Source organism: Fundulus heteroclitus, unplaced genomic scaffold (assembly GCF_011125445.2).
Source record: "Fundulus heteroclitus isolate FHET01 unplaced genomic scaffold, MU-UCD_Fhet_4.1 scaffold_737, whole genome shotgun sequence".
NCBI classification, from domain to species: domain Eukaryota; kingdom Metazoa; phylum Chordata; class Actinopteri; order Cyprinodontiformes; family Fundulidae; genus Fundulus; species Fundulus heteroclitus.
The window spans coordinates 654-26,557 of NW_023397183.1; the positions used below are offsets into that span (position 1 = coordinate 654).

Genomic DNA, 25,904 nt, shown 5'->3' on the forward strand with positions numbered 1-25,904 from the left:
TGTTTACAATGCCTTTTGATGTTGAATACATACTAAATATTTCAAAGGTTTGTGCTGTATCTCTGCAAAGCAAAGGGGACCCAAGTTCTCACACCATTCAAATATTATTTAATATGGATTATTTCAATTCATTAAAAGGTAGCATGATGGAGCGGACTAGAAAACACATGCCACTACGTCGTTATCTCAATTAACTTCTGTACATACATTTGAAAACAAATGATATTTTTATACACACACACACACAGGAATCCATGGCCTTCGGTGCATATTAAGCACAATAGTGTTTTTTTTTTTTTTTTGTTTTTTTTTCCAGGAGGATCAGTTTTCAAGCCAGATTGTTGCATGATTGCAATAAAAAAAAAATGCACATTACATAACATTTCAGTAATGCATCATCATCTTATCAGTTCAAAATGGGTGTTGTTCAACCCTTCTATCAAACTAACAAAATGCCTCTGAGTGCATGACTTCACAAAAATACAGTTATCAGTGAGACTTACCAGCAGAGGGACATCTTTAGTATGGTGACGACACACTGGAAAAAAACACACATAACAGAAACAGTGATTAGCGCTGACAGATGCTGTTTGCGAGATTGGCTCTGAGGGCATGAGGGGACAAAATATGACCTTCTTTCAATCTTTACCTTACTTGAAAAGAGAAATATTTTCACAGGGATCAAACATAATGCTAACATGCTTCATTTGGTTCAAAATCAACATGAAACAACAAGAAAAAGTGATTACATCATTATTTCCTTGACACATTTGAGATGGGTGATATCTCATAGAGACATTGTGATGACGATATGATTTCAGATGTCATTTTATATCTATTTATCTAATTTGTAATCCAGTGAGTTGTTGGTGGTTGGAGCAGAAGATCCAAACTGGATTGCAAAATACTTGTGTTGTTGAGTTTTAAAATAACAGAAAATCTTTAGAAACAGTTACAAACTCTTAACTTTAATTTGGAGCCCTCTATACACCTAAATGTGAATATAATTTAACCTCCAGGTATATTTGTTCTTAATAGAAATCCCATTTCTGTGGAATGGGACATGTTGGTGGAGCTTTAAAACATGCACACACCATTAAATTGTGCCTTAAATGAAATGACATATTAGTATAATTTCTACTAAAGCAGGCCATCCCTTGTTCAGCATAAAAGTAGTCTTCAAAGGAATAATTCAGGTTTTTTGAAGCGATATTAAAAGTTCCACCAACTTGTATCCCTTTGAGTTGGTAGACAATGTTATAAATGATCAGTGTGGTATAAGGCTAACAGCTAGTTAGATAAGGGCTAATGTTTAAGCTGACTTGAGCAACTTAAAAAAACTCAAATTGAAAATGCAAATTCCAGAGATTGGGGGATATTAACCGGTGGCTGTTTTCTAAGACGAACAATGCCTACGCTGCTTTGAAAAAAAGTATGTGTACTACAGCTGCATCGGTCCGTTGGAGCCACCCAGTTTGCTTTAAGAGTGGAACCAACTTTTGGATTTTGCAACAGACTCCCACTTGTGCAACAATACCAAAGATGGTATGTTCCGGGCAAATAAAGCAAAACTTTGTGACTGTTTAGATTTCTCTGGGAAATTGACTGATTAGTACATCCATTAGTCATGGCTCAAATCTCCTGAAACATTCCCCCCCTTCTGGCAACTTTAAGTTCCATTACACTAAGTATTTCTTTCATTTTCTAAAAAATTACTGCAGTATGACAACAACTAAAGAAACTAGTCTGATTATGACTTCAAATAGGTCTGGACGATAATCCAATAACTATAAACTCAATAGAGTAACAGTTTTCCTTTCTTATACACCTAGCCATATAGGTTAATACTACAGTCATTACATCATCCCAACCAATCACAAATGCAGAACCAGGAACACTTTGTCCACAAGCTCCGCCCCCTTCAAAGAGTTCAGAGAGGACACATTTTTTTTTCTTTTTTAAAAACTTGCAGTTTGGGTAAAAAGTTGATTGAATAAAGAGTTGAGTTTGAATTCAGTGTTTGTGTCTGTATCTAAAAAAAAAAAAGGGTCGCTAAGCAACAGCATAAAATGGCCAGGGCTGCACTTAAAATGTATGTTTTGAATTTGTTGATAATTATCTATATCGATCAATATGATTTCCATTTCATCGATATGCTTTTTTTCCCTAAATCGTCCAGCCCTAACTTCAACCAGAATCAGTGAGGTAGTTAGTGGTTTCAACCGCAGGTACACTTGAGTGTTGTCACTGACAGCAGCTGAAAACATCGCTGATGGTGTAAGATCTGTGAGTTGTTCAATAACTGATCAAATGAACTAGAATCATTTACAAATGAAAATAGTCTTTCATTCTTATCCTGACCTGGTTAGTCTCACAAATCCACCACCCACTATACCACATTTTTTATTTAGCCTTCATGGAACCAACCATGTGACCTTGTAGGTGCAGTCAGGGAGGGAGGCAGGGAGAGACGTTATAAAACTAACCATCCTGCACTGGAAATACCTCTTCGCTGAATCACCGTACGTTATCACTGAAACTGTGACACATTATACCTGTTGCTGATAAGAGTAGTAACAGACAAAACAACAGGGTTCAAAGGAAGCGAGAAAAATAGGAAAAAAAAAACACAGGTAAAACATGTAATGACTGTATTATAGGTTCTATAACACTTTATGTAATAAAAGAAAATCAAGATAGAAGACAGTTGAGATTTGCCATTGAGAGACAATGAAAGATACTGCTATTCTATTCTATAGTATTGGCCAAAAAACTTTGACCTCACAAACTGTACTTTGAATAATCCCTAAATGTCTGCCATATATTCTAAATTTCAGAACATCCCAAACATTGGTATGGATTTCATTGCTTGAAATCTACAAAGTCAACCTAACCTGGATTAGATTTATTTATTTTTTTTCCAGTTTACAGGAAGATACAGATTTGTTGTTTTTCTTTATTTGAGCTCTTGTGCCGGTAAAGTTGTTTTGTTGCTGCTCGTTTTTGTCCCTAAAGCACCTCAATGACTCCTGAAAACACTTTTCACTTCAGAAATATAGCCACTCAAAAATAAAGCAGCTCATCGCAGAATCATATTCAATTGGCGTGAAAAAGGCCATTAGCCAATATAACGCTTGAAGTAAAGAGGAAAAGGATGTGGCCGCTATGACTCAGTAAGGTGGAAAGAAAATGAAAGAAGATGAAAACGACACTAAAATATGCAATAAAGGAGGACTAAGGAGGGCAAGCTCAGACATGATACCAAGATTCCGACAATTCTTTCTAAACGTAAGACTTGCCCTGCTAAGAAACAGAAAAACAACACCTGTTGGCGCCGATATGCGACAAATGGCAGGAAGCTTTCTTAAAGATGGTAGAAGATACATAAGATGTCAGATCAGACTTGAGAGTAAAACAGAGATCAAATTTAAATTTTCTACAACATATTAGACACAATCAAATAACAGCATAATCTAATTATCCAATACAAGTAAATCGTTCAGTGATTGCTAAATGAGATTTACGCGGTGATCCAATGAAAAAGTCCATCCTGTTTCAAGGAGGCAGATAAGTCTGTCCAACAAGAAGAGAAAATCCCCCCTAAAATTGTTTTTTGTAAGGTTAAAAGTCCTGACATGCTTTGCCTGTAAAAAAAAAAGAAAAAAAAAAGAAAGTTTTCTTTTCCAACCATATAAAAACAAACAAAATCAGGTGCTTGGTGCTTTTTGTAAGAAGACAAATACTACTTAATTGTAGATACAGGCTTCAAGGCTGGAAGCATGTAGTTCCACATCCAACTTCTAATTATGACTGATGGATGTTGGGTGTCTGGGATTTCCCACCAGGCAGCTAATTTATATGAACCAGCATCATAGAGAGGTGTAATAATTTTTTATTTTATTTTTTATGATATGTGTAAGGGAGAGGTTCAGCAAGTATAACACCAAACCCTTTTTTTATTGCAGCTGCTGAAAACTGACAAACAGAGGCCACATGTGTTGATCAGAGTTTGTCAAACAGGTTTTGCGACATTAAAACCCAAGAGGCTTGGTCAGTGCAACAAAGGCTTCCGTCCCGAAGCAGTTTGCAATTAAGAAAACAAAACTGCGGAGTTATAACACACATTCAGTGACGCCACCAAATACGGATGTCCCATTTTGAAGATGGACTTCAAAGCTTGTGTATCCATAAACTCAAATGCTCTTTGCAACGCAAGGCACTCGGGAGATAAGAATCCGACAACACTGTCTGACCTAGCTGCCGAAGGATTTGCCTCCAGCTAAAAAACAAGCAAATGCTTTCAACAGTCAAACTGAAGCAGCACAGGTCGGCAGGTTCACAGCGTTGACTGGTTTAACCGCTTACAAGCTATCTATTGTCATAGGTTCTAGAATATGAACTATTCCCCCAACATTTATTCATCTATACAAAAAGAAACGTGGGCAATTCGAAGGCACAGGAACAACATTAAACAGATAATACAACCTACTTGGATTAATCTATAATGTATCTCTATCAGGCTTTTTGTTAATTACATCATAGTAGAAATTGTATTACTGCTTTAGATATGTACGCTTCTGGAATATCAACTATTTCTGTCAGACATAAACATTTGATTTAGTTTTGTAATTCAAATTTCAACTTGTGTGTTACAAGGAAGCGCTATATGCATTTCCTCTAAAGTCTTCGTGTAGCCCCACTCACCTATTCTCCACATCATAGCTGTGTGCTGACTTAGATCGACACCTGAGGAAGGAAGGGAATGCACTCAGACTGTGTTTGCACAACACCAAACAAAGCTAATCCTGACGGACCGGGTCACATACAAGAGGAAGCATGTGGGGACGGTGGCCACTTTAGCCTGAACTGGAAGCAAAACTGACCACATTTGCTAGTGACTTCCTTGTGTGTTTTGTTTCTCACTTCCTCCATTTGTGTCAAACCCAGCTTGTGTTAAGATGTTAAATGGATGTGATGTCTTCTAACAGCATATCAACAATGTTGAACATTTTAATCAGCTTTCTCTTTTATGTGACTTCACACTGCTGCTTATAGGTAGTAACCTGAAGAGCGAAGAGGCTATTATGTAGAAGTAACTCAACTTATTAAAAATGCTCACATTATTCAAAATGTCCCATATCTTAATAGGTCTAGAAGCAGGTCATTTGTCAGTTCGCTATCCATGCCTAATTTTTCTCCTAGTAATGGGGTTAGGTAGTCGAATATTGTCCGTACAAGTGAGCGTTGCTGAATGGCTGCCCTCTTTAACTCCGAAGTTATAGGTGCCTCTTTCCGTCCCCCAACCATTAACAATTCACGAAGACAAGCAAAAAACAGTGAGTTACTGATTTCAGAGCCTTGATCATTTATCCATACTACTTGAAGTTTTTTCATATTTTGTCATGTTACAACCACATACTAAAATGTATGATTATATTGGAATTTCATGCAGCAGCCCAAAACAATGTAGTGCGTGTCTGCAAAATATAAAGAAAGCGATAGATGTCTATTTTTGTCTCTATTAGTTTTGGACATCTAGAAACTGAAACCTTTCCTCATCATTTGTGGAATAGCTAAAGTTTGGTCCAATGTGGAAAGAGCCTATGTGGACAACATTGTTCTAAGTATTTAGAGAGATTCTTAAGTGGATTTAGGCAGAGGTGGGTAGCAATAGTTACGTTTACTCAGTTACATTTACTTGAGTCACTTTTTGAACAAAATGTACTTCTAGGAGTGGTTTTACTGCACTGTACTTCTTACTTTTAGCTGAGTAAGATTTATGGCTACTCTACCCACTATGTGTAACTTTACTGAATGAAGAAATGACTCGTTTCAACCAAAAAGGCACCAGAAGGTGAGACTTGCTTGGTTGTTTTAATGGTATTTTCTGCTGACCTCATCAAACCATTCATTGGTCAACTAACCATACAGCAGATATTGTTATTAAGTACTTTGCACTGTCATAACTTACTGTATATGCATTAACTGCTTGGTTTCATAAGTTTTATTTTGAAAAACATTGTTTAGAAAAGTGTTTCTTCTGCCTGAATTTGTTACTTTGTAATTGTTATTGTTTGTACAAAAAATTGTTAGTTGTTGAATTGTCAGAACTTGTTCATAATTTAATATTTTTGCCAGACCAGTTACATAATTGTGAAATATTAAATATGTTAGAAGCTTTTACTCCTTCTTAACAAATACTTTTTTTACCCTTACTTGAGTCATTTCCTGGATGGTTACCTTTTACTTTGACTTGAGTAAAAATACACTCTTACTTGAGTAAAATGTCTGGCTACTCTACCCACTTCTGGATTTAGGTGTGAACTTTGACTGGACCATGTTAATATATGGATATCATTAGATCTAAACCAGTCCGTTGTTGCTCTAGCTGCATATTTAGGTTGTTTGCTGTATGCTCCATGTTTTGTTCTCCTGCTAACAGGTCAACTCCCATCCAAGATTCAAGTCTTTTGCAGTCACCAGCAAGCCTTCTTTAAGGGCTGTCGTGTATTTAACTCCACTCATCCCATCTACTCTGACAGGCTTTCCTCTCCCTGCTGAAGAAAAGCATCCCACAACCCGATGCTGCCACTACCATGTTCTACAGTGGGGGTGGTTTGTTTATGGTGATCAGCACTGTAAGTTTTCCATTATGCGTTGTTTTCCAGGCAAGTCAAAAAGTTTCATTTTTGTCTCAGACTAGAGCAACTTCAACAGGTTTGCTGTTTTCCTCACGTCTTGTTGACAACCAGAAATAGGAGTTTTTAGGTCTGTCTTTCAAGAATGTTGTTTCTACTTGCTGCTCCACTAGAAATGTCAGGTTTGTGGATGGAACAAACTACTAGCTGTCCTGCCGACAGACACTCCCAACTTAGCAGAGGATCTCCGAAGACTCTTTAAAGTCTCTTGTCTACTTCTCTGACCAATGCCCTCCTTTCCCTTAGTTTGGGGTGGTGATGGGATAAAAAGTGAGAGGATTTAACGGCTGTTAATACTTCTGCTAGTCACTGTAGACATTAATCTCTGCCAATGGGTTGTCTTTTTCCTCTTTGTTTAAGGGTGCCGGTTCCTCTTGGGCCTCCTGTACGTTGACATTTGTCAGGATGTGGTTTCAGACCCCTGCATTAAGTAAACCGACGCTGCATTACCACACAGTTATCAAGCTCTTTGGTGTTATACCAAGGATTTCAAAGCAAACCACACATGTCTAAAATCTCACACTATGGATCCCTTGACTGAACTACATTCCTCTTCAATAATGTGGCCAGTAGGTTTTGACAAAAAGTAGCTTTACAGAAACCATGATCTTAAGGTTTATTCAAGATGAAATTTGCTCTCATTGGAATGTGAGTTTGATAATATTGCTTAACATTAAGTATCAATGCATCCACTTTTTATTTTGAAATGTTCAAAAAGGGAGATTTACGACACACTGTTTTGTCAGTCGGTTGTTTGCTTCACTGTTTAAATACACACAAGGTTGCTGCTTGTTTAACCTGCTCTGAAATATAACTGCTAAATGTTTGACAAAAAAAAATGGGTTCTGACTGTTTATAGATTTTTATCCACTGAACATCATAGAAGGAATTGTGCAACGTTTCACATGGGTGGCTTTATGGTGTTGCACAAGTTGAGGCGCTGGCTCTTTGTAAGTTGCACCTGCAGCTTAATCTATGTGCTTCCTTTTGCCATTCAGGATCCGTATAAAACCATTTTTTATCAGGGAACTTGATCTTTATTTTAAACTTTTGAAGACATGGACATGTAGCCCTCCCAAGTTTAAGCTTAGTCTATTTCTCCTTTTTTGTTTTCATCTCAGTTACAAAAGATTTGATTCCCAGGAAGATTGACCTAAGACTTTCAGTCCATTGACGCTGTTGCGCAATTTCCCTCCAAAAGCAGGATGTTTTAATGCACACATGTGCTTACCAGGAACTTAGGTCCATATCGACATGATCAACCATATCATACCACTTTTATTTATAAAGCAAAAATAAATCATGGTCTAAAAAGGGCAGAGCATACGCAAGTTACAATTAAATGTAAGAAAAGTAAAAAAAAAAAGTATCAAACCTCTTCAAAATAGCGTCAAACCTTTTCAAAAAAGACTTCAGCAAATAATATATATTTGGAGAAGATTCTTAAACTCAGAAAGAGAAGAGGCTTAACTGACATGTGAGAGCAGATCCTGCAACAACTTTGGGGCAGCCACTCAAAAGCACGCTGCCCTCGAAGTTCACCAAATTGCTACAAATATTTTTGCAGAACATTCATGATGCAAATCTATTCCACAATGTCCCAGAAGTACTTTCTTTGATTGAGATACTGTAGCTATGCAGGCCAGTAGACTACAGAACTTCTTTTTGGTACTAAAGAGCCCAACAAGTGGAAGTGTGTTAGGAAAATAAAACTATAGTCCAAAGCCAACGTCATAGTAAAAGTAATTAGAGGAAATAAAACTGAGAGGCCAACCTTTTACTTTATACTCAAATACATTTAAGTTTCAAGACTTTGGAATTACAAAAATGAGGAAACAGGTCAACAGACAGCTAGGAAAAAATGTGCCATACACCATTATAAAAATATGGGTATATTCTATCTTCTTTTTGGTCAACATGTTTACAGCTAAACCACAATGTTTCTATACTGCCAGGACAGGTTATGGGAAAGTCTGTTACCGTAAGTCTCCATTTTGGTTGACACTACCGCTGACAGTTCTATGGTCTGCCTAAAGAAAGCTAAATGAAATTATCATTTAGTTCCTTCCATGTCTTTCTCGAACTCTTTGACAACACTCCTGGATTGCCTTACCTTCCGCCTGCACAGAACGTTCTTAAATGTCTTGTTTGACCAAAGCAATCTGCGGTGTGCTGCTAAGGTCTGAATTGCAAGATTAGAGGGCTAGCCAGGTTTGTTTGGGTTTCGCTCTTGTATCACGTAGCAAAGCATTTCTTTAGGCCGCCATGGTAACCATGCTGCAGGGTTGCTCTGCCCTGGTGCACAGTAGCTTTTCGAGATTAGATTAAAGAGCTCAACGACTGACCAACCAAATCCCCTAAAAGCAAACCTATGTACAAAAGATCCTGACAGGAGCAGTAGGAAACTAAGATAGAATCAATCTCATCATCTCATAAAAACAACCTGCATCCTTTCTTAGGAAGTGCTGCACAATTGTAGGCTCGGTGAATAAAGAACCTTTAGGGAGAAGGATGAAGTCCTTGATTTATGATTTGGATTCTTGCTCTCAGAGCACAACTGCCAGGCACAACTCCGAAGAGAAATCTATGTTGCTCCATGCAAATCAATTTCCCCTCAATGTAAACAGCATGGAAGCTTGATGAAGACAATACAACAAAAGGATAGAGAGGCGATTATCTCCGAAGGCCCCGGGGGCCTGGGAGGTGCTTTAAAGAAGAACCCCCCCCCCACCCCCACCACCTCCAGGTCTGACACCTGATGACCCCTGTAGTATCAGATAATCCTGACAGGAGATTTGTTATATGCCAAAGAAGGAGGGAGAGGTTTAGTTAAAGAACACGATCTGACACTCACACCCTACATTTACAAACAGTTGTAGGGGATTGTTTTAACAGCCTCAAGGTAGACACTAAAAAATACCACAATGTTTTAATATTTCTTTTTACAATTTACACATAAGTTCTTCCGGGGAATGCTAAAACAATTCTCACGCATTTTTGGCTGTCGTCATGCCACAAAAAAGTCTCCCTTGAACTGAAAGAACACATTTACTCTTTACTTTGTTTATTTCTCTGGAAATCTCTGGAGTGGAAAGACAGGTTGGATGGCTTTTTGCTATATGCTCTCACAGCAAGGCGAGCTGAATTCTGACTCTTGCCAATAACGTACTTTTATAGTCTATGTAATTAATAAGACATTTTTTTTTTATTTTATCTTGTCATCTAAAAAGTAATAGAAATTTAATTTGCGGTACAGATGAAAAATAATTAAAAGTAGCAAAGGGAACCAATTTTGTTTTCCATTTTATTTATGTTTTGCTTTGAGACCACAGCTGTATGTAAACTCTTCGGCTCCAGTTCCTGAAGTGAGGAATGTGAACATCTCCCACTGACTCACCCGTTTGTTCTCTGTGTCACGGCGACAGTTTCTGTCGAGGTCCAGTGTGTTTAAACGCCACAGAATGTGGTGTAATGTTACTGCCGGTGTTTGTAGAGAATGTGACATAGGAGGTGTGAAACAATGGTCTCAAATCATTGCTTAAGCTTTTTATTAATTCGGCTCAAATTCTCTGTTAAGCTGTTCCTATGATTGATTGTTTTTTTTTAATGAGATATCTGTGAAAATACAGAAGTGAGCAGAATCTCCCATGACTGTAAGGGGCACGCGTAGCACTGGCCCTCCCCCACCTGTTGCTGTGCACAGCTCTTCCTCTGGCAGAATAAAGGCTCCTAACACCAAACCCTTGATTACAACAAAGCTAAATTCAGCTGTTTCGAAATATTTATATATGTGATAAAGCCAGCTGTTGTAATGTTGAAACTTAAGGAGTGGCACCTATCAGTTACTCAAGCACACAGAGCAATAAATTGGCCAACTTGTTTCTGCTGGTATTTCTCAAAAGTTGTAATATTCTGTACGACAAGCACGTTAAAACTCTGACTAAATTTAGTGGTTATTGGGAAACGGTAAGTAGCTTGTACTTGTATAGTGCTTGAACTAGTCTGATGACCCCAAATGGGTCATTCACCCATTCTCACCCTGATGGTGGTGAGCTATGGTAGTAGCCACAGCTGCCCTGGGGAGGACTGACAGAGGGCAGGCGGTATTAAATTTTATCTCTGGTCTCTGTATAAAAATTTAAACATTCAATTAAAATTGTAGATAATATCATAAGAAAACAATATTTTGGCTTTGTATCTGTTGCCTTATACTTCTTTTTAAAAAAAAGCTATTGACATACATATATACATATATATATATATATATATATATATATATATATATATATATATATATATATATATATATATATATATATATATATATATATATATATATATATATATAGTTTTAAACCGTTGTGTTAATATCTTGAGATCATGAACATTTTTGTCCAAAGTTATCTTCCAATCTCACACTGGGCCAGTTCTACTAGAAAGATGACACCAGAGAGCACCTGCTTACAAAAATGGATACATCTCACTGTTTTATTTGCAAAAATGTATTAGAAATGGAATGTTGCAGGGGAAGTGCACATGACCCATAGAGTGACATGCAACAAAGGTCCACAGGCTGGGGTTGAACCTGGTACAGCTCTCTCCCTATAACTGTTACATCTGTTGCAAAATCAATCTTAATGTGTGCAAAAGTCTAACTTGTACATTTATTACAGTGCTCTCCACAATAAAAAAGCAATGGAGGATTGTAAAATGTTTTCATTGTTTTCTTTTTTTTAGAATAGAGAACTGGTGAGCCCGGAATGCCTCCCATTTCTGCAGTTCTCTAATTTTGAGCTTGAAAGTTATTATCTCCCTTTTCCTAAGTATTTTGAAGCTTTTTCAAATCTTTGTCTCCTTGTTTGTATTAACCACTTTAGGTGAGAAGCTGTGTTTTGTATTTTGCTGACTTATGAACCTCAGTACATATCTGCCCAACATTGAATGGTATGTGTTCTTGTGCTGCATATTTTGAGGACTGACTAAGAGCAATTAGCTTTTGAGTCATGTGACATTTCCTCCCCATGAATATCCAGGAAAACAGTGTGTCAAGGACTACTGATCAATTTGACATAAAAAACAAAAACGTTACCACTAAATTAGAAATTGAAACCATACTTCTGGTTTATTCTATAACCTTTTTAATGGGTGCTACTGAAAAAGGAGCATATTTTGACAACCGGCGCTGCTCTTTACATTCTAAGTTTTAAAGTTTAGTCTGTCTCACCAGCTTTCTTGTAGGTGTAAGAACTGGATAGAGTGGTGAAATATTTTGATGCAACAAAAGGAATTTTATGTGGTAAGTGATGGCCTATCTTTATACAGTTTAGAAACCATATAATCTGTACACATTTGTACATCATCCCAACATGTTGCAAGGCACCAAATTGAAAGGGATGTCACAAACTGCTCAACATATTGAGAAACACAAAAAGAAAAAGATATACTAAAGAACCAGCAAGAAGCAGTGAAGTAAAAGGATTTTTGTTTCAACAGAAGCAAAAACCTCAATGACAGCTTTCTCTTGTATTCAAGGGAAAGTCAGTTATAGAGACAAACAGTCACAACGACAGAGCCAAACACACCCCGCACTAAAACAATTCACTCTTTCATTGCTTTAAGTATGTTGACACATGTGTCTCAATTTGTTCTGATTTCAACTGGTCCTTAGATCCAGCAAGAATAGGCCCATAGATATTTAAGACAATAAGAGTTCTGTTTAACCTTTTGTTCTACTGTATCAATCGGTTCTTCTGTGCACAAACTAGCTCCAAAAAAAGATGATTTACTCCCTTTTCTGTGGAAGAACTTGACTAAAAACCTATCTTGGACCGTTTGCATTTACTAAAACCAAAATACATTGAGCCTGTCCTCGGCTTAGAGAAATGTCTATCTATTAAAACATAAACCCTAAGCGTGTAAGAAGCACAGCACTAACAATGAACTTGGGATTTTGATATTCACACACGTCAATACCAGTCCAGCTCTTTGGAACTTGCTTGGAACACTGGTTATCTATTCTGATGGTTATCTGTCCATCGTCCAAACTGCTTTACCAACTTGAGGTAGCCAAAGGCAAAGGGTACTTACGGTACTTTCGCTCTGCAGTAGAAGAACAACGCGATGGCAACTCCAACTGCAACAAGGCATGCGATGACAATGCCGGCGATGGCTCCATCTGAAAGACCCTCATCTATCTCTTCTATAAATAAAAACACACAACAAGGGTTCAATTCTCAGAAGATGCAGAAACGTTTTTGCACATTGGTAAGACGCAGTATTTTCTGGGTAATTTTGGGAGGGATGAAATGAAAGTTGAACTAGGTAGAGGAACTCAAAGTATATCTGTCTGATTGTGGGAGATTTGCTTTGCTGAAAAATAGGAAGCTTGCATTGGAAATTATTCCTAGGGCTGATCATTTCACAACCCGACATTCTATTGGCTGAATCATATTCCAAAGAAAGGCACAACCACATTAAATTATAAATGACCAAGAAAAAACATAGATTTCTATCACTCATTGTTTTTTTATTATATATATATATATATATATATATATATATATATATATATATATATATATATATATATATATATATATATATATATATATATATGTGTGTGTGTGTGTGTGTATACAATAAATTGTGTAAAGCGACTCAGACTCAAATAGGTTGTCACCATGCTCATAAACACTATCTCCTGAAACATTACTATCGCGCTGTATAAATTCCCAAAAACTATATTAGGCAGGTTATTCTATTTTTTTCTGCAAGGTATTGACATATTTTATTATTTATCTATTTGTATTTTGATAGCAACATTGGTTTACATGTTTTTACATGCTGTATAACTATCCATCCATCCATTTTCTAACACGCTTATCCCTACTGGGGTCACGAGAGGGCAAGGGTAGGACTTAAACCCAGGACCTTCTTGCAGCATGGCAACAGCGCTACCCATTGTGACACTGTGCAGCCCATGTTGCATAGCTAGAGTATCGAAAATATCCTGCCATTACCGTTTGGCAGCTAATGGTTTGATGGTTTCTCTATTTTGGTGTTTTTAATGGTGTTGATCATTGAACATGCACTTACTTTTACAACAACAATACGAATTACGATGCTTATCACATTCTCTGAGGTCTTTCCAGGGACTATCATATGCAAGATGTAACAAAACAACTGCAGAGAGACTTCATAAATTTGGCTGAAAACAGTTTCCATGAAATAATGCAGTAATTCCAGTTATCTCGCTATTGAAACAAACACACACAGATATTTTAGTGGCTATATAGTTGAGATATATTGTGTAGCCTAAACTAGTATAATTCTGGAATTTAACAAGCATATATAACAGATAAGCTGGTTCTGACAAATTTGTTTCAATGCATAAATCTAATTTAAATTTGCATGTTCTATTATTAATAATAATTTATGACAGCAATTGTCATAATGAATTAAAAAGGAAAATTTGAACTGACCACAAAAATATTGCAGGTTATTTAATATCAAAACTGGATTCAAACAGCCATGGAAACAGCGCTCAAATTTCAGAAAATGTTCAAGAAATCACCTGCTTTTAAAGAGATCTTTATGGAGTGGACTAAAATAGGTCTAAACTTTCTTTGAGCTAGAGAGGTCACTTTTCAAGCAGAACTTGACAAATCACTCAAATAGATTAACATCTAAATTTAACACCACAACGATTAGTTCACTGGACGATTTTTGATGTGCTAAATAATCCCTGTACAGAGGCCATAGTCCTCGACGCGGCTGACCCAGGTTCAACTTCGGCTTGCAGTCCTTTGCTGTGTGTATTCCCCCTTTCAGCACCCCTTTCCTGTCAGCCTACTTTCAATAAAAAGGGCCCCTATTGCCATGAAAATCCCCAAAAAACAATAATAATACTACTAATAATAACAAAAAAAACCAAACTAATCAGAAGCCTCAAAGACTGTTCCAGCACATTCAGCAATCAGGTTCTCCACCATCAGCTTACAATCAACAAAGATTAGCTTCATGCTGTCAAACAATGTAAATAAGGCAAGCCCACTTCTGATTGTAAATATGAGTCCATCAAAACGTGGCACTTTAAAATTGTTTCTTCGCAGAAATATTTGCTCCTTTTTTGGTTTTCCATGTGACACGAGCTGTAGGATATGCAACTAATGTCTCAAAACAGCAACTGCCTGTTATTTAAAATATGCCACCGGCTTAAAGGTCTTTCCTCATATGTTATTTATTTTTCCCAAAGAGTTTGATTTAAAATGTTATAGACCCAGGGGTATATGACTTGCTAGATTACTGACTCTACTACTACTACTCCGAATAAGAGACACTCTTTATTTTGTCATGGACATGTGAGCATTTATAGACCAGGCAGATGAAACTCAAGAACTAGTCAGGTTTATTTTCCTCCCTATAATACCAGACAAACGATAATGTAGTTAAGTGCCATGACAGCACCAGGTCTCTGGTTTTGCTGACAGGTGATGAACAAGACATTTAAGGGTTTGAAGGATTCAATGATTTACTTGGTAAAACAGATACAATGCCATGCTACTGGGACAATGCAGGTTTATGGTCTTTTACTGACACTGTTGATATACTGCTAATATAATAATTTATTGACACAACAAGCTTACCTTTGACAGTGACAACGACAGGGGAGGATGTGATGGTCTTGCCAGTTATAGAGTTTTTTGCCTCACATGTGTAGGATCCTGAGTCTTTGTATGTGGCCTTTTCAATGACCAAGTCCTTTTTTGCTTGACCAAGGATCTCTGTGCCATTCAGCCTCCAAGTAATGTTGGCGGGAGGGACAGAAAGGACAGCACAAGTGACCGTCACTGGTTTGTCCACCTCCACTTGAGAGACAGCCTTTACCTCTGCTGAGTCAGGACCATCTGGATAAAAGTGGGTGAAGGTTAAACAATAAACCGCTGCCACTGAATCAACTGACCGCACTGAAAGATTTGGCAGAAACTTACAATTGACCACCATCGAGTATTGAGCTTCCAGTTGGCTGACAGAGTTGCTGAGCTGACACTTATACATTCCATTGTCCTCCTTCTTCAGCGTTGTGATAGATATTGAGCTACTGTCACTGGAGAAGATGACATGGGAGGTGTTGGAGAGAGTTTTACCATCCTTCAGCCATACTACGCTCGTCACGTTGCCCGCTTCTGCCTGGCAGCTGAGGCTGGCGCTGCTGTTGTCGGCAAGGAGGGTACCACTTGGACCAGTGATCTTAATACCAGAAATGGGCTCTGTGGGCAATAAAGGAAGAAAACCATTACTCTCACTGTTTTTCAATCTGTTCAAACAACTTGTGCATTATGGCATCATTTTGAGCTAACTAAATTGAGAAAGTAATGAGTAAAGAAGAGCTCACTAAAACTAATGTACCACCCTGTCCAAACGTAATTGACCCCTAACAGATTTCTTCTGCTTTTGTTTTTTTGTCACATTTACATTCCTGAAACCAAATTTTATATCATACAAAAGATACAAAACCAAAAATGCAGTATTCATATTATTTTTTCACTAATTGAGGGTAAAAAAAGCTATTTAAACCAATGTGAACCTGTCTGACAATATGATAAAGGCTGAAAAACCCCATTAGAAACATCTATTTAGCATAAAAGTACTCCAAGACTGAATCAATGGCTAATATACAGGGTATCACAAAAACCCAGAATTACTAAAGCACTGCAGGCCTCACTTTCCCAGTTAATGCCCATCTTCATAATTCAACAAGTACCAGAACTCTCTGCAAAAAACGGGATCCATTGGGGATTTACATGTGGAAAACCACTGCCTACAAAATTCAACCCGAGTACTTAACATTCACCCATAAAAAAAACATTTGAATGATTTCTAAGATTGTCTTCTCCAATCTATAAAACATATTTGTACTGTTACCTCTGCGAGGTGTGTAACTAACACCGCACCATTTCAACAGTTGCCAGTTCTAGTGGCAGTGTTATTGTTTGGAGTGACTTCGATAAATTTGTGGTTTCAACAGTTGAAACAAGTTGTCCAGATCTTGATTTAGCAATCATTATGTACCTTTAAGTGCAAGTGCACTAGGGATATGGAGTAAAGTACACAAGTACATAAACTGATCCAGCTCTGATTGGCTCAAAAAAGAAAATAATTGTTTTTTAAACAACCTATTCAAAGACTGGACTTAACTATATTAATACAGTGAGATACTGTCACATGGCTTTAAACAAACTGTTCCTGCACATAAACCTTCCAATGCGCCTATAATAAAACAATCCTACAAAAAAAAAAGACTGGACTAAAATTCCTCCCCATTTTCTGATCTAGTGTTAGTATTGTTAAAGTTATTTTAATGAGATGGTAGCAAACGTACCAGCTGTTTGGGTAATAGTGTAGTGCAGCACGCAAGCTAGCTGAACAAAGCTTTCAACACTTGAAGACTATAAATAATATTTTAAAGTTAATATTTTTTTTTCAAACATGGAGACCAAGACTACAACTTTCAAGACAAACATTCTTTTTACTTGACCCCAAATCCTACACTTTTTGTAACAGCGTTTATTCTGAGAACTCAAGGTACAAATATTTACTTCCTTTAAATAAAAATTAGATACTGATTCCAAAAGGTCTCTTGCTTCAGGAGCAATGCAGGAGACTTCCTGATTTAATGCTGTTTCAACATGCCAAAGATGACATGAGTCACCAAAACGGAGAGGTGAAGCCTGTTCCGTTTTCCTTGTAGGTACAAATGTCACAGTTCTGCTTTATTTGTATCTAAATAAAATAAAAAATCTAACTCCTTGAGGCACAATGTAAGACCATCCACCAGTCTAGCAGGTTTTGGACTCAGACACATGGTCTGTTGCCAGGAGTAAAAAGGAAGAAGAAAAAAATAAATTTCAAAAAAAAAAAAAAAAAAGAAAACAAGTAGTAAAAGGTTGTTTGGCAACAAATTCCAGAGAGTGCTGTGTGCGTGCTTGGAAAAAAATATAAGTACAAGCTTCGATCTACGTGTTTGTCATGGGTCTCTGAAGTAACCGAAGGCGTCACCTGCAGCTTGTAGGTGTTCATTTAACAGTCTGGTGTCTCAAAGGTGTGTCACAAGGGAGCCATGTATAATACATCTATAATCAACTTTATATCAGCTTTTTACTGATAAAGTCTTTTTAAAGGGCGTTCCAGAAAATCAGGATCGCCATTGGATCTTTACAGCAAACAGGTTTAAATAGGAGGAAACCGGACTTTCGTTAAGTTCTTTCTGAAAACGTTTCGACACCTATCCAGGTGTCTTTGTCAATTCTGGTGGCTCGCACTTGAGCAACCGGCTGCTGGTGCACTGCTGTTTTTAAGGACATGGAGGCCCATCCTCCTAGGTACGTTCTGAGTCAGACGCAAATCAATGACCCACCCACCACTGTCCTGGGTCATTTGAAGCTTTTGCTGTCTAGTGATGGCTTCACTAAACAGAGGAGGGAGGATTGAGCTTCCAACTCCCCCATATTTATACCTCGGTCCTCCAACACATTCCGAAGAGATCAGCAGTCTCATCTTAATTCAGGTGACCAAGTACCCCACTCACACCAAGCAATAGAAGCTATTATTTTTTAAATAATAGCTTCTAACGACCCAGGACAGTGACGGGTGGGTCATTGATATGCATCTGACTTATAATGCGCCTTAGAGGATGTACCTCCATGTCCTTTAAAAACAGCAGTGCTCCGACTGCAGGTTGCTCAAGTCCGAGCCACCAGAATTGACAAAGAGTCCTGGATAGTTAATGTTGAAACATTTTCAGAACTAACTGAACAAAAGTCAGGTTGCCTCCGATTTAAGCTTGGTTGCTGTCGCAATAACCTGGATAACTGAGAATTTGCACAGGCATTCTTTAACTTTAAATTATTGATATGGTCTTACTGTTGACTTAATAGTCAATTTAACCCATTCTCTCTTAGTGTAATGCTATAATTTATATTAAAAAAAACTCTATACGCAAGTGTGACTTTTGCTCCTTCAAATGGCCCTTGAATTGCTACATTAAAAGAAAAAATACTTTAGGTTATGCCAAATCTACACATTTCCAGTGGCATAACCCAGCCCTTTTTAAAACACACATTGGGTTATTTCTAGGTAAATTTACTCACCCATCACTAAGAATTTGATGGGAGCGGAAGAGACGGCACGTTTGGTCTTGGCATTTTGAGCGACGCACTTGTAGTTGCCCGCCGTCTTCCCATATCCCTGCTCCTCGATGGCTTTCAGGGTGAGGACTGGATCAGTGCCAGTTATTTGTTTCTCGTTGTGAAACCAGGTGAAGGTGGCAGAAGGGTTAGAGGAGGCCGAGCATGTCAGGGTGAAATTTGACTTGGACGGGACATACTCCGAATGTGCCGATGGCTTTAGGATGACATCTTCGGGTCCATCTATGGAACACGAACACATAATGACATAATTATACAAGGCTGACCGGCTGATTTTCTGCTAATAAAATATGATGGTTTTGCAAAGTTGTATTTCTTTTAATGAGTATTCTTATATGTACAAAACTGTTCTTGCACAGCTTTACAACTAGAGATGCAACCATCACCCTTTTCCTGAGCGGTTTCACGGTTTTATTTGAAGTCTTTCTTTGAACCCAACTTTTACTATTAGATTTGTATGAAGAAGTATCATCTTTCATTTTCAATCACATTTCTTTTTTTCTCTTTTCTAAACTTGACCTGTCAAACTGTCCTGAACTGCAATGGTAACTCTAGTATGTCCTTGATTAATTAATAACAAGCTTAAGCTTTGGTTGGTGTGGTTTGGCTGCCTTTCAGGTTATTCATGCTGAAGGAGTGGAGGTGTAAGCTGCTGTGTACACAATGTGGTTTCAGCCTTAGCTGACAGGCTGAAAGGGAATGCTCTGCAAACATACATAGCAGTTTGAAATGCAGTAGTTTATGTTGCAACACGGCTGCTAAGATGCAGCTTTTTTTGCTGGAATTTGAACTTATTTCATTGCAGGAGTAAATCCAGACTTAATGTGCATTCCTATATGTGGGTGTGACTTTGAAGAAGAAAACCATGTAGATTAACTATTTATTACATATGGTGTGGTCGGGTGGAGTGACAGACAACAAAAGGTCACTGAGAGCCAGTGGCTAACAGGTGTGGAGCGCATTCTGTCAAGTGTAACTTGCCAAACAATGAAAACTGACAGAAAAGAAAAAAGAATATTAACAACTGTCTAACCGCCATGACTGATAGAGCTGCAAGTCTGGAACGCATCCAGAGAATATATCCTTAAAAGTGCATTTACCTCACTGTTTAATTCACAGTTAATGATAATGCTACCAACCAGAAATTTATATTTTCACGTTAGTCAACAATGGTTTGCAACAGAAGTCCAAAAAGCTTCACTAAATGGTTCATTATTAGAAACATTTGTAAAATGTTAAAGAAGCAATTTTTCATCACTTGGTGAAGCTTGAGCTCTGTATGTACACCAAAATAAGACGTGTATCAAGACTCGCCTCTCTATATCTCTGCTCCAGTTCTCTGCACCCATTTCCCCATCTCACCCAGCTATTGAGCCTATTTGCAAAGGTAAAAAAACACAGCAAAACAGCATCACCTTTCAGAGGAGGAGGTGAAGTGAAGAAGTAACTCCTAACTTTATAATGCTGTTAGCAAGAGAACATTTTGAACCAATGGGCGTGCTTCTCCGCCATTTTGTGCCTGGCTTGGCATGTTATTGGCAGGGAGGGGGCAGCTGTTTGCGTGCACGTACGCGCACGCCTGGCTGGCCCGGCTATGTAAAGAAGAGACTGGAGAACAATAAAGAGAGGTACTGTGTGACTTTTAACCATGGTCCATCTAAAAAGATACCTTTAATTCTTAAAAAAAACTATTTTTTAGGTTACTTTTTTATTAATGAAATTTTGTGTATTGCTCCTTTAAATAATTCAGGTTTTCATGGATAATTTGGGACATTGTCCTAATTATTCAAACTGTCAACTTTAACGTCCTCCACATTTGTTGGTACTCATGGATAAGGGGTGTAAAAAGATGAGTAAATTGAATATTCACACCATTTGATCAGAATGTTAAGAATTTTTAATATTAACAATCAGTGTCTTTCTTTTCCCCTATGGTAAAATAAGCTAATTTCTTTTGGGCAGTCTTCAAAATGTGTGTGTGTGTGTGTGTGTGTGGGGAGGGAGACAATACAAAAAGTAATTTCAATAGTTTTCTTCTTAAGGCTGGGAATGACTTCCACAAAAAGCCACTTGCATATGCTTGACATAATCTACAGTCATAATAACAATTAAAATGTTTAAACCAACTGGAACTGTAAATAAACAATGCTTGGTGATGACCCACCAAGTTCATCTTGGTATCAATCACAGTAGAAAGGATAACAGGAGAGTTAAGAAATATCTAAAAGTAACTCTTATCCATGGGTTCATCCATCCATCTAGGCACGCTTATTCTTGCAGCGGGCAATGGTCAAATAACCATTCACCCACACATCCACACCTAAAGACAATTCAGATTAAACAGTCACAATCTAACTGTTGTGTTTTCGAACTATGAGAGGATGCTGGAGTACCTGGAGAGAGCCCATGGGCACTCAGGGGAAAACATGCAAACTCCATGCAGAAAACCTCCAAGCTAGGATTCGACTATGAACTCAAATCCTTAAGTCTGAGAGGGGTGACTGTAGAGTGTAAGGGGAGGTAAATAACTTACAGTAGACCGTGCGGTTGAAAGGAACACTGCTCGCTTGTCCCAGTTTGTTTTGTGCTTTGCAGACGATGGGGCCAACCAAGTCATACCTCAGTACACCACTGATGGTCAGTTTACTGGAAGACGACTCCTGTGTTAAACTCTACAGAGAAAATTGAAGTAAAATAATTATGAGCAAGACCATACACACCTTGTAAGCTGTAAATAACCTGTTGAGAGTGGTGAGTGTTGTTACATGAATAGTTCTTTTTTTTTTTTTTTTTTACTTTTTTCTTATCAAAAATAAGCTAACATATAGATACAAAAAACTAAATTTTATTCATGGCAACATTTAGTGGGGGACTTAACTTACAGATCTGAACAAATACTTACAGTTTCCAAACTTTGAGATATTATATAAAAGTGCTGCATTACTGTTTGAATATGTAAAAGTGAAGAAACTGCACTGTTGCTCATTGAATTGCAAACTCTTACAATTAAAATGTGTACAATCCAAATACTTTTACAGTAAATGATTATGAAATAAACTCACATGTGTCACTGTTACCCGTTTGCCATCAGAAACGATGTTATTGCTGTTATTGGTCCAGGTGAAGGTTAGACCAGACCCTTTGGCAGTGCAGTTAAGAGCCACTGTGTCGTTGTACTCGATGACTTCAGCCGGCTCGGCATTGATCACAACATTAGACACAGGCGCTGCAGGGAAACAAAGTTTGGATGAGGTAAAACAGATTCTTAATATATCAGAAACAAAACAGAAAACCTCCATTACTAGCATGATGTCACTGTCAAATTAAAAATTCGGAAATCTCATTGATAATCTTAAACCACAATCGAGTCTAGGGGAATTTATACCACCATGTCATATCTAAGTTTTGCAAAATGTTGCTATATTTGATTGACCTTTCCTGAAATGTCTACAGGAAATGTGTCTTAAGGAGAATATTTCTGATGAGATCTTAACAAATCAGTTCGTTCATTGATGAAATCCAGCTCTAAAAAGACAAGAGAATATCTTCTTCACTGTGTTGTATTTGTGAGCCAAAAATCAATATATCAATGCAGCAAAATAAAATGGATATAATAACACGACAACTAGACCTGTTTAGCTGGTTTGAAATAATCCAGGAGATCCTCTATGACTGTACCATTAGAATACTGCCGATTGGGCAACAGAGGGTGTGTGGGAACAATGTAAAGGAGTGGCAACCAGATCTGAACGTGAAACTCTACAACTCGCTCACACTCTAACTCTCTAACTCCCACATCTGTTCTACTTCAAAAAGAAGAGGAAACCAACTCAAGAAAGTGAAATGAACCTAAATAAAAATTAGGTTAAAGGCAACATCTTCTTCTCTTTGAATAGTCCAGAGACAAAACACCCCAAGCTAAAAATGTAAGTTTAGGAGTTTAGATTCTGTATAACTATTTTCAGCTAGTTGTTTCATGTTAGATTGGTGTACAGAAGTTGCCATTTTGTTATCTAAAAATGTGTAAAACGCCTCTAAAGAAATGATAACTCATAATCTCACACTAAAAAAGGAGTTTAAAACTTCATTTTGAGTAGATTTATTATTTTACAAATAGGACAGCGTTTAGTCTTTTTGTACTACCCCTCTTGAAGTTGCCACATACTCCACGAGGAAACGTTGACTATTGCTGTTTGAACAATCTCTCTAAATCACCAGGAATCATGACATCCTTGTCCTTTTAAGCTCACCAAAAGGTTTTCTATAGGGTTTAGGTCTGGAGACTTAGAGACAATGGAAAGAGGTTGTGCTTGTGTCCAGTGAACCACTTCTGAACATTTGCTTTGGATAAATTCAAAGACATCGCATCGCCATACCCGTTAGCAAGGTTCCCTGGGCAGTTGGAGGTAATAAAACAGGCCCACAGCATCACAGATCCACTGCCATAATTAAAAATAGGCACAAGAACCTTTTTTTTTAAACCATATTCATTCATTGTTTCACAACAAATCCACAGGGAGTGTTTATAGCTCAGAAGCTTAATCTCAGTGCTCAACGACCAAAGCAAATTCTATTTGTTTTGCATTTGCGATGTTGGGACAGAAAAGGCTTTTTTCCTGAGATGCGCCGAAACAACCTGACAAGTTGAGCGCATGCATCATTTATTTTGGAGCCTAAGATGACATTATTTGCTGTAGTTCTCTGATTATCCTGGCCACTGTGAGTAGCAGTGAGCTAAAGGTAAGGCCTCGCCCAGCCTAGTGGCCAATTACTTTAATAAATGGGCCTCTGGTGCCACGTCACATTTATACCAAACATTTATTACCAATTTTTAGTTCCAAGGAACTGATCAACTTAAAACTGTACACAAAAACTGTTTCAGTTACAGTTATTTCAAGAAACAATCTTATTAGGACATGAGATTTTCCTCTTAGATTATACTAAATGTTAAAGCTGGGTTTTTGAGGAGTATTTTTTTTTAAAGATTACAGTATCAAAATACAAGAAGAATTTCAAATTTGTAACAAGGCTTTCTCAACATCTCTAGCAGCAAAGGCAACAAATGTATCTTCTTTTTTTTTCTTTTACTTTTTTTTGTTGCAGACACGCAAAGTAGGAGCTGATTGTTTCCCAAAACGTCACATAACTTTGTGTTCATAGATTGTTACACTGGCCCATCTAACTGAGGCAGGAGGACTGTGATGCAAATCAACATGATAATCTTATCTCTTAGGGATGAATAGACAGAGCAGAAAACACACACACACACACACACACACACACACACACACACACACACACACACACACACACAGAGACCAGCTGTGGTGAAATTAGAACATGGACTAACAAATGGATTTATGGCTTGGAAAACACCGCTGAAAATAGGAGTGACACTAAAAACCGGGCAAAACTCTTACAACCCGAGTCTACACGAAACTGCGAACAAGCAGAGATTCCACCAGCAGAGCACAGCAGGGGCCACGCCCTGAGGTCCGGCGGTGTAAGAAGCTTTTCCAGGATATCTCCCAAGTTTTCTCTCTGTTTCACGCCTATATAAGATGCGGTGGCAGTGCATAAGTCGCGGAGAAAACGGCGTGTCTTCCTCAGCCACTGGACGGTCCGTTTGAGCTGTTCGGTAAACTGTTTGGTTCCTAGGCGACACACTTCGCACACGGTTCTACCTGATTTTCTGGTGGCGGAGGGATATCTGCTCTCAGTGCCCTGTAAGGTGTGACAGTTACTTATAAGTAACTCTTTGCGGGGAGGAAATAGTTACTTTCCTCCCTAAGTGTACACTTAGGGAGGAATTTAACTCGCTCGCTTATACATATTACAACAACACAATCCCGCAGTAATAAAGTCGAACACAGGTTACAGTACATCGGGAGAGAAAGTGAGACGAAACAAATACCGGACTTGTTAAAATGTACGCCTGCGCGGTTAACATTGGTTTAGTCTATTTAGTTATCAATGAATTAAATAATTTAAAAGTAATCGAATATCCGAATTAAGATTTGAACCAGCACTGTAAAATATTAATAGCAATAATAATAATACAAAAAAAAAAAAATAAAACGAAAAAACAATGATAACTCACCAAGAACTTGGACTGTAACCCCTCCGGCAAGAGTCCCAGTATCTGTTAGTATGGTGAGGCTATAATCCCCGCTGTCTTTTAATGTCAGGGCCTTCACAGTCAGGAACCCGTTGGTGGTGTTAATAGAAGCTCTATCTTTGTAAGATTCCGTCACCACCAAACCAGTTGGGCGCAGAGTAGCAACGTTGTTGTCGTCGAAATTCCAGACCACGATATCGCCTGGAGCCTTTTTATACAGGATATTAACGACCAGATCTTCCCCCAGACCTACAAACAGAGGACCCTCGGGTAGAATGTCATTTCCAACACAGCACCCTGTGGGTAAACAGAAGCATTAGTCCCCCATGTTAAACACTTCTACTGCTACGTAGTCTAGTCAAAGTATGTCCACGAAGAAATAGCAAAAACCAAATCCAAATAATACAGAAGCATTTTAATAACACACGGTGTGGCCTCACCTGTAAGGGAGAGGAGAAAAAGAAGCGACAAGCAGAACATCCTGGACGGTTCAAGTCTTCCCAGCAGTGAGACAGAGGAGTGAAACTGCAGAAGTACCTGCTGCTTTTAGGGGACACACCCAGCCAAGGTAGACGGAGCTACATGGACACACTCCTCCCACTTCATCTGCAGCACTCCTGCCTTACTCACTCTCCGTCACTTCCAGTGGCATTTGATGATGAGCGCTTATTCATCTTTTCTTATTTATTTATAGCATCAACAAAATACTTCTGATAACTTAGTCTCACTATGACAGAGATTCGCCAACTAACCAGATTGCAATACACGAGCAATTCTCTTTTTTTAAATTTCTATCTTTTATTTTTATTTTTTTGTTGATATTACACACTTTTGTCTATTCATATCTGTTCATCTGTTGCAGTGTAGTATTCCAACTCTATA

The 25,904-nt window shown here is 38.0% G+C and overlaps 1 protein-coding gene across 1 annotated transcript; it reads right to left on the reverse strand.

Moving 5' to 3' along the window:
* Nucleotides 1-487: 487 nt before the first annotated feature.
* LOC105916493 (carcinoembryonic antigen-related cell adhesion molecule 5) lies at nt 488-25,572 on the reverse strand. Its single transcript, XM_036134087.1, has 10 exons — nt 25,463-25,572; nt 25,005-25,319; nt 21,967-22,130; nt 21,438-21,576; nt 18,848-19,126; nt 15,689-15,967; nt 15,344-15,604; nt 12,786-12,897; nt 4,705-4,746; nt 488-538 (listed from the first exon to the last, which is right to left on the reverse strand). The coding sequence occupies exons 1-10, from the start codon at nt 25,500-25,502 to the stop codon at nt 520-522; spliced, it is 1,650 nt and encodes a 549-aa protein (XP_035989980.1). The 5' UTR covers nt 25,503-25,572; the 3' UTR covers nt 488-519.
* Between the last annotated feature and the right edge of the window lie 332 nt (nt 25,573-25,904).